Below are 12,287 nucleotides of genomic sequence, written 5' to 3' on the forward strand. Positions count from 1 at the left end.
TATGTAAGAATATCATCTACCTTCATTACTGTCATTAAAATAATAAGCATTTCAAAACTTCATGGTGGGAGGAAGGAGAGTCCACTTTTTTCTTTATTAATTAACAGTCCAATCCACTTACATTTTTCTTCAGTTAGTTGCTTAAGTACTTCACCCACAATCTGAGAAAGAAAAAAAAGCATTACTTTTTGCCAATAACTAAAAAACCATCACTCCCTACACCCCAATCTCCATTACCTACCTGCCCAACACTTTGTAGGGCCTTCAGATCATTTTCAGATTTTTCATATTGCTTGGTAAGTTCTTTTAACTGTTCCCTTACTGAAATAATATAATTTGAACATTTTTAATTAAACAATAATCTTAGTGAGTTTGTCACTAAGTACTTTATTTTTGTTTCAGTCTATTTCACTTTACATATAGTTTATATCCACTATATGAAACCACAAAAGAAATAATGCCATTTGCAGGAGACATGTTTAAAAATAAAATGCTACTGTTCATTTTTTATTTTTTCAACATTTACTCATTTTTGAGAGACAGAGTGTGAGCGGAGGTGGGGCAGAGAAAGAGGGAGACACAGAATTCCAAGCAGGTTCCAGGCTCTGAGCTGTCAGCACAGACCCCAATGCAGGGCTGGACTTCAAGAGCTGTGAGATCATGACCTGAGCCCAAGTAGGATGCTTAACCGACTTAGTCAACAGGCTCCCAGAAATGTTACAGTTTAAAAGCACAGTATTTTTATTTTGATTGGCAATACTTGTTCAAGCACATTCGTAACACTGATACATTTTTAACAGATACTGACACTAACACTTCTGGATTTGCGACTACAAAACCGAATGATAATAGTTAGACCCTTCCTCATCTCTTCAGCTACCTACATGGATTATTACTCTATGGCTTTCCATCCTAAATAAGACGAACAGGTGCAGTGATCCACAGAATTACATGGTTATGGTCTTTCTTCATTTAATCAAAGCATCCAGGCTTTTCAGTGAAGGTGCACTACGAAAATACGTAAGCACCCTTTTAGTTCAGGAGGTAAGGGAAACTTGCGTGCCTGATGGAAAACAACTCAAAATACGAAGAAAGACAAGGAGGGTTATTATGTCCCACTGATAGGCTCCGCTCTGGCTTTCCACCCCAAATACAAGCCAGCACATCGAGTCCCACTTCCTGATTGAGCTTCCATGACTAAAGTCTCTCTGGGACCCAAGACTCACCTACATCGCCCTTCTTGCACCCCAACCTGGCAAATATCTCTGGCCCACTTCTTTCCCACTCTTCCTCTAGTCCTCTTCCACTTCCATCTCAGAAATAGGGATGTTCTCTCGGTCACCTGGACCAGACTGGGCCATTTCTACTCCTCAAGAGGCTGTGCTTCCCAAGCTCAGGATGGGATGACAAAGCGCCTTGTCCCTGGACCGAGGCCTTCCTATCCCTGGAGATCAGTTGCCGGGCTCGGCCAAGAGCTTCTGCTTTGTTAGAGACAGATGCAGGTCCAGGAATAGGATTGTATGGAAAGAAAGATGCACTCACACTCTTTAAGACGGCCGTCGATCTCCTTGTGCTCCAGCAGCTTTTTGCGGTAGTCCTGAAGCGCCTTATCTCTAGGGTCCGCCATGATGAGAAGCCGTCGCTCATAGGGGATGCCGGGAATGGCCATGGCCGCCCGGGCGGGGGAAGGGGCGGGGCGAGGGAGGAAAGCCTCCCGAGGGGGTGGTGTATTCGTGGGGACCACGCCCCTTCCGGTTGCTTCCGCCCCTCTACTCCACAGCTCTCACTTCTGCGTCTCGTAGGGCGCCGGAGTGCGCGGAAGGAGGCCTCCAAAGACACCGTCCCCTGCAGGTCGAGCTGGGTAAAGCAGGAAGCTGTTGTCCTGGTGGTCCCCTGAGAGGCTTCGATATTGTGAGACCATTGCTGTCCTGGAACCACGAAAGACTTTGTAATAAACGGAGATGGCAGTGAAGTAGGCAGTGTGCAATCTCTCTAAATAGCTCCAGTGGACTGTAAGGATAATACAGCCTATTGGTAACACAAAGCTATCAAGGACCTCCAGGAACAGAAGGAGTAGTCTATTTTATTCATTCATTCAGTAAATGAAGTACTAAAGATACGATCTGAACAAATAATTTCAGAGTGTAATAAATACTAAAATGGAAATAAAACATGGTGATGTTATAGAGTATGGTGAGGAGAACTAATTTAGAAGGAAATATGAGATAACGAGCCAGCATTTCAACAAAGTGGAGAAGAAACTTCCAGACGGAGGAAACAACAAATGTAAAGATCGTCAGGTAAAAAAGAGTTTGGTTCATTTCTAGGAGCAGAAAGGAAGCCAATGAGACTGTAAGGGGGTGGGTTATAGAGATATGGAGCACAAGATAAACAACTGAAGTAGGTTGAGTCAGGAGCTTGAAGTCTGACAACTCTCAGATTTCTGTGCTTTCAGGAAAATTACTTAATCTTTAAAAATCTCTGTAAAATTAGCATAATAATTGTACCTGTCTCATAGGGATAGAATGAATATTAAATAACATGTATTTATTAACGCAAAGACACACAGTAAGCATTTAATAGTGTCTTAAATAGTGAGTGCCTTTAAATTATTTAAGCGTAGTAATGACCTCAATTTTTGCAGAACAGGTCCCCAGGGCTGTATCACTTCCAGCATTGTTCCTGGGGAGAATTTATTGGTATTCAATAGACTCTGTCAGAGTCCCCGGATAGATTCCATTTGATCTCATCTAATACAGTGGTCCTGGATATTTGAGTTTAAATAGGCATGTTCTACATATACATATAAAGTACAAATTTATGTGAATTAAACTACTAAAGTCACATAAAAGATGTCTTCAAAGTTCTTAGGAAAAAATCTTATGGGTGTTCTATGAATATTTTTATTCTGGTTTTCAAAATATAATTGGAAATTGTAGTAGGTAATAAACAAGGAAGACAGATTGAGCAGGGATAATCCCTTCTCCTGCTCAGCTGCAAATATTCTGGTCAAACTAGCCTGTCGATACCAAAATATATCACCTCTGACATGGAGAAGTAAAGAAGAGAGGATAAGACAAAGAAAAAAGACAGCTCAGTTTGGTTCAACCCAATAAATATTTATGAGCACATGACATACCAATGTTTTAAACTCCCCGACCATGGTCTTTTTCTGTCACCCATCTGGCAAAAGTCCAACTTTGGATGAACCTCCCATTTTTCACATGGCTGCTCCAGAAATAGCCCTGTTTCTTTTTTATATGCACCCATAAGACCATGTCCCTCTTCATCATAAAATGCACCTCAACTTTCAATTTTGCATTCATAAGGGTGATTAAATTTTTAGTGTCTTTCCCTCCCAATAGATTATTGGGTAAACAAGGACTATTTCTTGCTCATGATTGTATCCCCAGAAGATGATTATATATATGAATTATTGAATGGATGAATATGTGAATATGTCAGACATTATAATAGGTAAGCAGATACAAAAAGACTAAGAAATGTCATCAGTACTCAAGGACCTTAAAATATCATACAGTAGAGGGGTACCTGGGTGGTTCAGTCAGCTAAGCATCCAACTTCAGCTCAGGTCATCATCTCATGGTTTGTGAGTTTGAGCCCTGTGTCAGGCTCTGTGCTGACAGCTCAGAGCCTGGAGCCTACTTTGTATTCTGTGTCTCCCTCTCTCTCTGCCCTCCCGTGCTCATGCTCTGTCTCTCTCTCTATATAAAAAAATAAACATTAAACATATTTTAATGCAAAAAATATTATACAGTAAAGAAAAAGAGTTTTCAAAAAATTAGGCATGTCTTAGTTTGTGTGTGGGGGGGTCACTTAAAATGATGTCATAACAGTGACATTATTTAAGGATAATCTCCTAATCTATTTACCTATGATGTGTCATTGATGGGTGTTATGGTTTTAAAATACATACACAAATTCTTTAATATTTCCCACTTCAAGAAGTAGAGCCTAATTCCCCTTTCCTGGATCTAGTAACTTGCTCTAGAAGAGTAGAATAAAGTGGAAGTGACATTACACCACTACTGAGACTAGGTCATAAAAGTACTGGGCTTCCTTCTTACTCTTCCTTGGATTACTCCCTCTGGGGGAAGCCAGCTGTCAGGCCATGAGGACACATCAGCAGATCTATGTAAAGGCCTACATGTCAAGAAAGAGCCAGCAAGAAACTTAGGCTTCCTGCCAGCAGCAATATGAGTGAGCCTTCTTAGAAGGAGAGCCACCAGCCCCAAGGAAGCCCTCAGATAACTGAAGCCGTAGTCTTGATTGCAACATAGTGAGAGACTGAGTCACACAACCCACTTCAGCTACTCCTGAATGGCACAGAAGTCCACAACTCTGTGAGGTGATAAATGTTTATTATTTTAAGCCATTAAGGTTGTGCGGTAACCTGTTATTCAGTGACAGATAACTAATAAGACGGAATTGATATTTTTCTAAAGAGAAATTGGGAAACTGTACCAGATAGGCAAGTACCAACTACTTTTGCTCACATATCAGCCACAGCACTTGAGCTTTTGGAAATTTGTCATCCCAAATATCTCTCCCTAAATGCCCACGAGAATGCATGTAATTGAATGTATCTATGGCTAAGCAGTAAGATGTTGAGGAAGGAATAGAAGTTAGAATTCCTAGGCTTCTGGGAAATAATCTTCTTCAATAAAGTAATACATAAAGACCTTTAAAAAAAAAAGTACTACAACACTTTGGGGCACCTGGGTGACTCCCTGGGTGGCACCCTGGTTGAAGGGCTGACTCTTGATTTCAGCTCAGGTCATGATCCCAGGGCTGTGGGATCCAGCCTCACCTCTGACTCTGCTGAGTGTGGAGCCTGCTTAAGATTCTCTTTCTCTCCCTCTGCCTCTCCCCTGCTTACTCACGCACACACTCCTCTCAAAATAAAAACAAATAAAAAGTACTACAGCATTTAGATTGAAAAAGAGGAGTCCACTGCCCCCCTCCCACCGTTCTACCCCTGGGTCCCATTTCCCAACTCTTTAACATGTTTCTTCCATATTTTCTTCATAAATAATATGCTTATGCTCTATTTTTTGGTAGATTAATTTTAAGATTTATCTTTTCACTTGCTAATAAGGAAAATAAAGATTTAGCACCTTATATCAGTCCAGGTCCCTACTTTCCCTACCTCTGTATTCCATACATACAGTATATACAAGTTTGATTAAATCACCATCCCATATTTGTCTCGTTGTGGGACATGTAAATCAAGCAATAGTTACATTTGTTTTATTGTAAAGCTGTTTGAACTTCCTGGAATTAAAAGTTGCCTCATTTTTTTAAGTTTATTTTTATTTATTTTGAGCGAGACAGAGAGAGAGAGCGGGGAAGGGGGAGGGAGGGAGAGAGAGAGTGTGAAAGAGAGAGAGAGAGAGAGAGAAAGAGAGAGAGAGAGAGAGAGAGAGAGAGAGAAAGAGAATGAGAATCCCAGGCAGGCTCCATGCTACCAGCACAGAACCTGACATGGGGCTCGAACTCATGAACCTGGAGATTGTGAAGTGAGCCAAAGTCAAGAGTTGGATGGTTAATCCACTGAGCCACCCCAGTGCCTTAAAAAGTTGGTTCATTTAAAGAAAAAAAAAAAGTTGGTTCATTTTTTAAATATTCTTTTTTTAAAAAATCACTTCTCCCCAACTTTACAACATAATTAACTTCCTCTGATTAGTGTTTCCCATAAAGTCAGTCATATCAGGTGTCCCTCCAGTTCACATGGTGACACTCCTCCTAAGGCCTCCCTCCCCTTTCTAATCTGGGCTCTAGGGCTCTCTTCTCAGAACTTCTCTAAGTCCTGTCTTGGGTGCTATCATCTCTTTCTGGATACCCATGTCTCCTCCTTTCTGGTTTACTCCTTTGGCTGGATCATATCCTCCCATAATTTTCTGAAAAAGGATTTAAAGATGTACATTATTCTTCATATATAACAATATCTTAATTCTGTTCTCAGACTTGATTAATAGCTTGGCTGGCTAAATGGCCTTGCCCCATTGTCCTGGAGCTTCTGTAGTGCCTTTCTGATTCTTAATTCTTTGTAGGGTATCAGGTGTTTTGTTTTTCTTTCTGAAAATTTTATCTCTGGTAGGGGCATTTTCCACCCAGTGAACTGGGCACTCAGTGTGCCCTATCAATCTAGGCAGCCATCCTTCAGTTTTGGCTATTTTCTTGAATAACCTCTATGATGATTTCCTCTCTGTTTTCATGTTCTCTCTTACTGATACCCTTATTAGTCAGACTCTGTCCTCCTTTCATTAACCTTCTATTTTTTCCATCTCTTTTCATTTATTTCTACCTCTTTGTCTTTTTATATCACTTTTTAGGAAATTTCTCCAATGTTTCTTCTAATGTTTCTGTCAAAACTTTCTATTTGGCTATCATATAGTTTCTAAGATCTCTTTCTTGCTCTCTAATTGTTCCTTTTTATAGACTCCTGTTCTTACATGTTTGATGATATTGATTATAGTTTTTGTTTTTCTTCCTTTCTTCCCTTTTTGTTTCCTCAAAGCTCCTATTTTCTTATTTGTTTTGAGCTATGTCATGTTGAAGGCTTTCCTTAACAACGCTGTGAGCCTTGGCTTTCTGATCAGAGACTGAGGCATTAAATAAAAAGGCAGTAGATTTCTAAGTGTGAGAGTAGGGGGACTAACTGTTCTGTTGTTTCTGATGATGTTGTTTATTCTCCGGAAGAATTCTTCACTCTTCTTTTAGAATGGAAGAGGGAGGGATAAGTAAGGCATGAGGCAGTGAATGGAAAGCAGATATGCGTAAGAGGTCTGCAGTTTTAGAGCTGAGAGTCACATGTGGTCTGCTGCAGGTGCGGGAGTTTTAACATTCAGCAGGGAGGGACTTCACTTCACCATGTTTTCATTTTGGAACTCTATCTGGTCTTCCTGGAATCATGCTGAGTCTAGAGTCCCTGAATTTGGAGCCACTCTTGTTTATTGCCTGGATAATCTTGATAATGAAATGTTTTCTAAATGAATTTTGGATAAGTTTCTTTTATTTTTTTCTAACCCATCAGTTGGTAACTGGGCTCCTACTTTGTCCTCAATTTTCCTACATCCATACCTTTTGTGAATTTTCTCTTGTCAATTCCAATTCTTTTGTGTCCTATGTCCCATCCAGATTTACTTCTGCCCCAAATGATTGCTGTAAACACTATTAGCCTAATTATGTTTAAAACATAATCACCCATCGCCCTGTGACATCTCATGCTGTTATCTTTTCAAGTTCATTAGTTAATTTATGTGTACATTCATTAATTCACTCAGAAGTCATGTGGTGAAACACACACAAAATACTAAGTGCTGGGGAACCTGAGACTACCAAGGCAAGTTTCCTACCCATCTGTTGAAAGGGGGAGAAATTCTACATAAATACTTATTTGATTTCTAATTGTGCTAAGCACAATTATATGAGTTTATGGAACCAAAGAGGAGAAACGTAATTCAGGCACAGAGGAGTTAGGGAAGACTTCATGGAGGTAGCAGCTGCCTGAGCTGAATCTTAATGGAGTTAGCCAGGTGAAGTGAGAGCAGACGGTATGGGACAGAGCAGAAGACATTTCAGGAATAGAAACAGGGTGAGTAAAGACATGGAGGGTGGAAACACCATCTGTATGGGGAATTGTTAACAGTTGAGTGACAGTAAGGCAAAGAGGTTTGGAAATATAGCTGGAGAGGAGCACCTGGGTGGCTCAGTCGGTTAAGCGTCTGACTTTGGCTCAGGTCATGATCTCATGGTTTGTGGGTTTGAGCCCCGTGTCGGGCTCTGTGCTGACAGCTAGCTCAGAGCCTGGAGCCTGCTTCAGATTCTGTGTCTCCCTCTCTCTCTGACCCTCCCCTGCTTGCGCTGTCTCTCTCTGTCTCTCAATAATAAAAAAAGGAAATATAGCTGGAGAAAAAGGTGAGGCCAGATGATGAGGACCTTGAATGTCATGCTGAGAAATTTGAATTTGAGTCCTCAGATAGTTGGGAGCATTGAAGACTTTAAACAGAGGTGTGACATGGTCAGATTTCTATTTTTTTTTAATATTTATTTATTTATTCATTTGTTTATTTATTTATAGAGAGAGAACAGGCTGGAGAGGGGCAGAGAGAGAGGGAGACAGAGGATCCAAAGCAGTATTCAGGCTCTGAGTTTCTCCAGGGGCGAGTATGGAAGAGGACTGGACAGAGAATAGAGCCCTGGGGAACACTCACATCTTAGAGGTGGGCTGGAGGAAAGCCTGTGAAGGAGACAGTTAAATAATATTAGAAAAGTGTAGGGAGGGAGGGGTGCCGGTGTGGCTCAGTTGGTTAAGCATCTGACTCTTGATTTCAGCTCAGGTCATGATCTCATGGTTTATGGGATCAAGCCCCATGATGGGCTCTGTGCTGATGGTATGGAGCCTGCCTGGGATTCTTTCTTTGTCCTCTCTCTCTCTCTCTCTTTCAAAATAAATAAACATATTTTTAAAAAAGAAAAGTGTAAGGAGAATCTGCTGGAGTGTTTGATACATAGGAAGTTGAATTGAAGGAGAGAGAAATCAGTGTTGTAAAATGCAGCAGAGATTTCATGATCTCATGAAAATGGCCATAGAAGATTTGGGCCATAAGAAGGCCAGGGATAAGGAGTAGGAGGGTAGAGCTGGAAATCAGTCTGCACAGTGGGTTAAGGTATAAATGGGAACTTATCATGTCAGTTACTACTATATGTAGCTTGTTCTTCCAGGAGTATGAAGAAAAGGAGGTGAAGGTAGAGCTTAGGAGGTATTTCTCCCCCAACTCAAATAATCTCCAGCATCTTGAGAGAAATTCTAGCAATGTACCATGTTCACATTTATAGTCAATGAATATCAGATAAATAGATCTAATAAAACCTTTAGGTTTTTACTTAGCCTTTTTTCCTCTTAAGTGTCATAATACTTCTTTTCCTTGACCAAATTTTTCTCTTTAAATTAGTTCCTTCTTGACTATTCAGTGCCAGAAAATGTGTAGGTACTGAGAAGCTCCTGGGAAATCTTCATGCCCCATTTTGAGAAATTAGGCTCAAGCCATTTCCTGCTTTGGTCATTAAAAAAATAATAATAATAGCTGTTGTTTCCACAGTAATCAGAATTCTATCAAGAAATGCCGTCTACACTAAATCTAAGTTATGTTATTGTTATAATCATTAGTATTAGAAAACAAGGCTGCGACCTTGTTCATCTCTAAAATATTTAATGCTGTCTAGCTAAGGTATGATAAATGGGAGGCTAGCGTTTCGGAAAGCCAAGGTTGAACCACGTACCTTGTGGGTGCTCCTTAATAGTTATTGAATGACTAATCAGTTATTTCCTAGGCCCTAACACAGGTGAGATGATTGCCAGCGCAGGCAGAGTGGAAACAGTGAACTCACACAAAGGATCAACTTGAGGGATTCTTAGGGAAGTGTCAGTGGTCGTTATATCAGGTGCACAAAACTGTATTTTACACATTCTAAAGTCCCTTACAAATCTGAAAGAAAAAATGATAATTATCAAGATAGTAATGTAAAACCCAACAGTCCCACTTCTGCACGTATATGAGACCATTTTCTTGAAAAAGTAGATCTGCTCCCCCATGTTCATTGCAGCATATTCCTGATTGCCAAAGTATGGAAACAATCTAAGTGTCCATCAATGGCTACATGGGTAAAGGGGGTGTGGTATACATATACAGTGGATTAGTATTCAGCTATGAGAAAGAAGGAAATCTTGTGTTTGCTACAACATGGATAGGCCTTGAGAGCATCAGGCTAAGTGAAATAAGCCAGACAGAGAAAGATAAATGCTGTATGGTTTCACTTATATGTGAAATTAAAAAAAGAAAAAGTCAAACTCCTAGAAACGAGAAAGTAGAAAAGTGGTTGGCAGGGGCTAGGGGATGGGAGAAATAGGGAGAGTTTGGTAAAAGGGTACAAAGATGAATAAACTGTGAGGATCTAATGTATAATATGGTGCCTGTAGTTGGTAACACTATATTATATAATTAAAATTTGCTAAGAGAGTTAAACTGAAATGTTCTCACCAAGAAGGAAGAAAGGGTGAGATGATAAATGTGTTAATGAACTTGATGGGGGGCGGAAATCCTTTCACAATTATCTGTATACCAAATCATCATGACATACACTTAAATTTTTATTAGTCAATTATACCTCAATAAAGCTGAAAAAAACAATAAAATAAAGAATAAATTGTCTTACATGGTGATTGTTACTGATTACAAGTTTGCTAAATTTGTTGTGGGCAAGAGTTCAAATCTTAGGAATGGAAGCCTTCATCCTGAGAACACTGACAGTTTTAAGCTCTCCCAAATTACAGGCTTATTGCATCAGGGTGAAATCCAGGGCTGATTCATGTTCAGATTGCTTCCTTCTGCAGTTTTAGGCTTTATTGTTTAGTTTCTCAATTTTCATATCATGTCTCTTATTTTTATAGATATTTTGATATCTTAAGATATTATATAAAATATATACATATGGAAAACATTCATTCATTTTACAAACAATTGCAAAGAGAAGCTTTGTTAAAGTATTGAGAGTCACAGGTATATTTGTGACATCATCCCTGCCCAAGGAGTTTAAAGAGGTAGAAACATGAGGTAGAAATGTCATCAAAGATCAGATGCTAAATTCTATGGGGTGTCTCTCCATGTGCAGGACTGGGCCTTCTATACCTTTATATCTGTAATATCAAGCTCAGTCTGGGTAGAGTAAGTTTATTGAATCTAAATTCATTTAGAGACTGGAAATGGGTTAAGAGGAAACCAAGAAGACCACATAGAAGAGGGAATGAGTGAGTTAGGTTTGGCCCTGGAGAGCTAAGTGGATCTGTATGATAAAAAAGAACTTACTAAGTCAAGAGGAAGACTGGATTATATGTGTAGATGGTAGAATCAGAGCTTCTCAGGCCCCCACAATCTCAGAAGACTGGTGACTTTTTACTGTGTGTCAGTCCACTTGACAAGTGATGGACAGACCATAGGTTATGGTCACTGGAAGTAAGAAATACCTCAATTTGAGTCTCGCCTCTACCATATCATGTGACTTTGAGTAACATAGATAAACTTTCTATGCTTATTTTTCTCGGCTAGAAAACAAAAGTAATACCTATTTTGGGCCTACCATATCCCAAGCTACTTCATTAAGCCATTAAAATGTGGCTTTTAAAAATGACATACCAAAAACATTTTAATTTGAAATATTGAATGTGTAAGGTATTGGGAAGCTTTCCGGTTTCACCATGAAAATTTCTCCCTGGAGGGTAGAAAGAAAAAAAGCTTTTAGACTAGACCCATGGGTGGGATTTAGAGGACATGCTGTCACTACCCAGCTGGCCGCCGGCTCACATCATCGACTCATCTGAGTCTGTTTCCTCCTATGAAATGAGAGGGTAGTTTTCACCTGCACTGACAGATACAGTAGCCACTTGCTACATTTGACTATGAAATATGGCTAGTTTGCATAAAATGCACACCAGATGTCAAAGATTTAAAAACAACACGTAGGGGCGCCTGGGTGGCTCAGTCGGTGGAACATCCGACTTCAGCTCAGGTCATGATCTCACAGTTCGTGGGTTCGAGCCCCGCTTCGGGCTCTGTGCTGACAGCTCAGAGCCTGGAGCCTGTTTCAGATTCTGTACCTCCCTTTCTCTCTGACCTTCCCTGCTCACGCTCTCTCTGTCTCTCAAAAATAAATAAAAAAACATTAAAAATTTTTTTAAACGCGTAAAATATTTTATGAATAATATTAAGTATATTTTGAAATGTTTTGCACATATTGAGTTAAAGAAAATAGATTATTAAAATGAACTTCACCCGTTTCTCTTTGCTCTTTCCATGTGACAGCGATCTAGGCAGCCCTGATCTAGGTTATCACTCATAATCCCTTTCAGCTTTAAGACTGTCTGGGACACTGTGGACGCGTAATTGGTACGGTTTGACTTCCTCTTCTGGAGATACCGAAGGATTGGCCGGGGCTACGCGGGGTGGGGCGGGCCCTGCGGGGAGACCCAGACCCCTCGGGCTTCTCGCTCGCTCGCGCTGTTGCGGCGGGAAAGACCCCGACGTCCGCGCTAGGGTTGCGGGGGGCGCGCCGCGGCCGGGCTCCAGGCACCGGGCCTTGGGGGCCGAGGACGGGCGCGGTGCGCCGGGCGGGGCCGAACCGGGAAGCGGGTTCGTGCGTCAGCCTCACGTGCGGGGAAGGAAGCCGACCGGAGGCCCCGGGCGGCCGGCGCGGGCGCCTTGGCACGT

General features: G+C 40.8%; 1 protein-coding gene across 1 annotated transcript; it reads right to left on the reverse strand.

Annotated features, from left to right (window-relative positions):
* Window positions 1–26: 26 nt before the first annotated feature.
* LOC115301831 (26S proteasome regulatory subunit 10B-like) lies at window positions 27–1,683 on the reverse strand. Its single transcript, XM_029951827.1, has 3 exons — window positions 1,543–1,683; window positions 242–321; window positions 27–161 (listed from the first exon to the last, which is right to left on the reverse strand). Exons 1-3 carry the CDS (start codon window positions 1,667–1,669, stop codon window positions 60–62), a joined length of 309 nt encoding a protein of 102 aa, XP_029807687.1. The 5' UTR covers window positions 1,670–1,683; the 3' UTR covers window positions 27–59.
* Between the last annotated feature and the right edge of the window lie 10,604 nt (window positions 1,684–12,287).

This window comes from Suricata suricatta, chromosome 9, assembly GCF_006229205.1.
Source record: "Suricata suricatta isolate VVHF042 chromosome 9, meerkat_22Aug2017_6uvM2_HiC, whole genome shotgun sequence".
Taxonomy (NCBI): Eukaryota; Metazoa; Chordata; class Mammalia; order Carnivora; family Herpestidae; genus Suricata; species Suricata suricatta.

Excerpts from the sequence above, each read along its gene's own strand:
- LOC115301831 (XM_029951827.1), bottom strand. The coding sequence starts at position 1,669 with ATGGCCATTCCCGGCATCCCCTATGAGCGACGGCTTCTCATCATGGCG. Across the intron at positions 322-1,542 it reads CGACGGCCGTCTTAAAGAGT|TAAGGGAACAGTTAAAAGAA; the intron begins GTGAGTGCATCT and ends ATATTATTTCAG. Across the intron at positions 162-241 it reads CCCTACAAAGTGTTGGGCAG|ATTGTGGGTGAAGTACTTAA; the intron begins GTAGGTAATGGA and ends TTTCTTTCTCAG.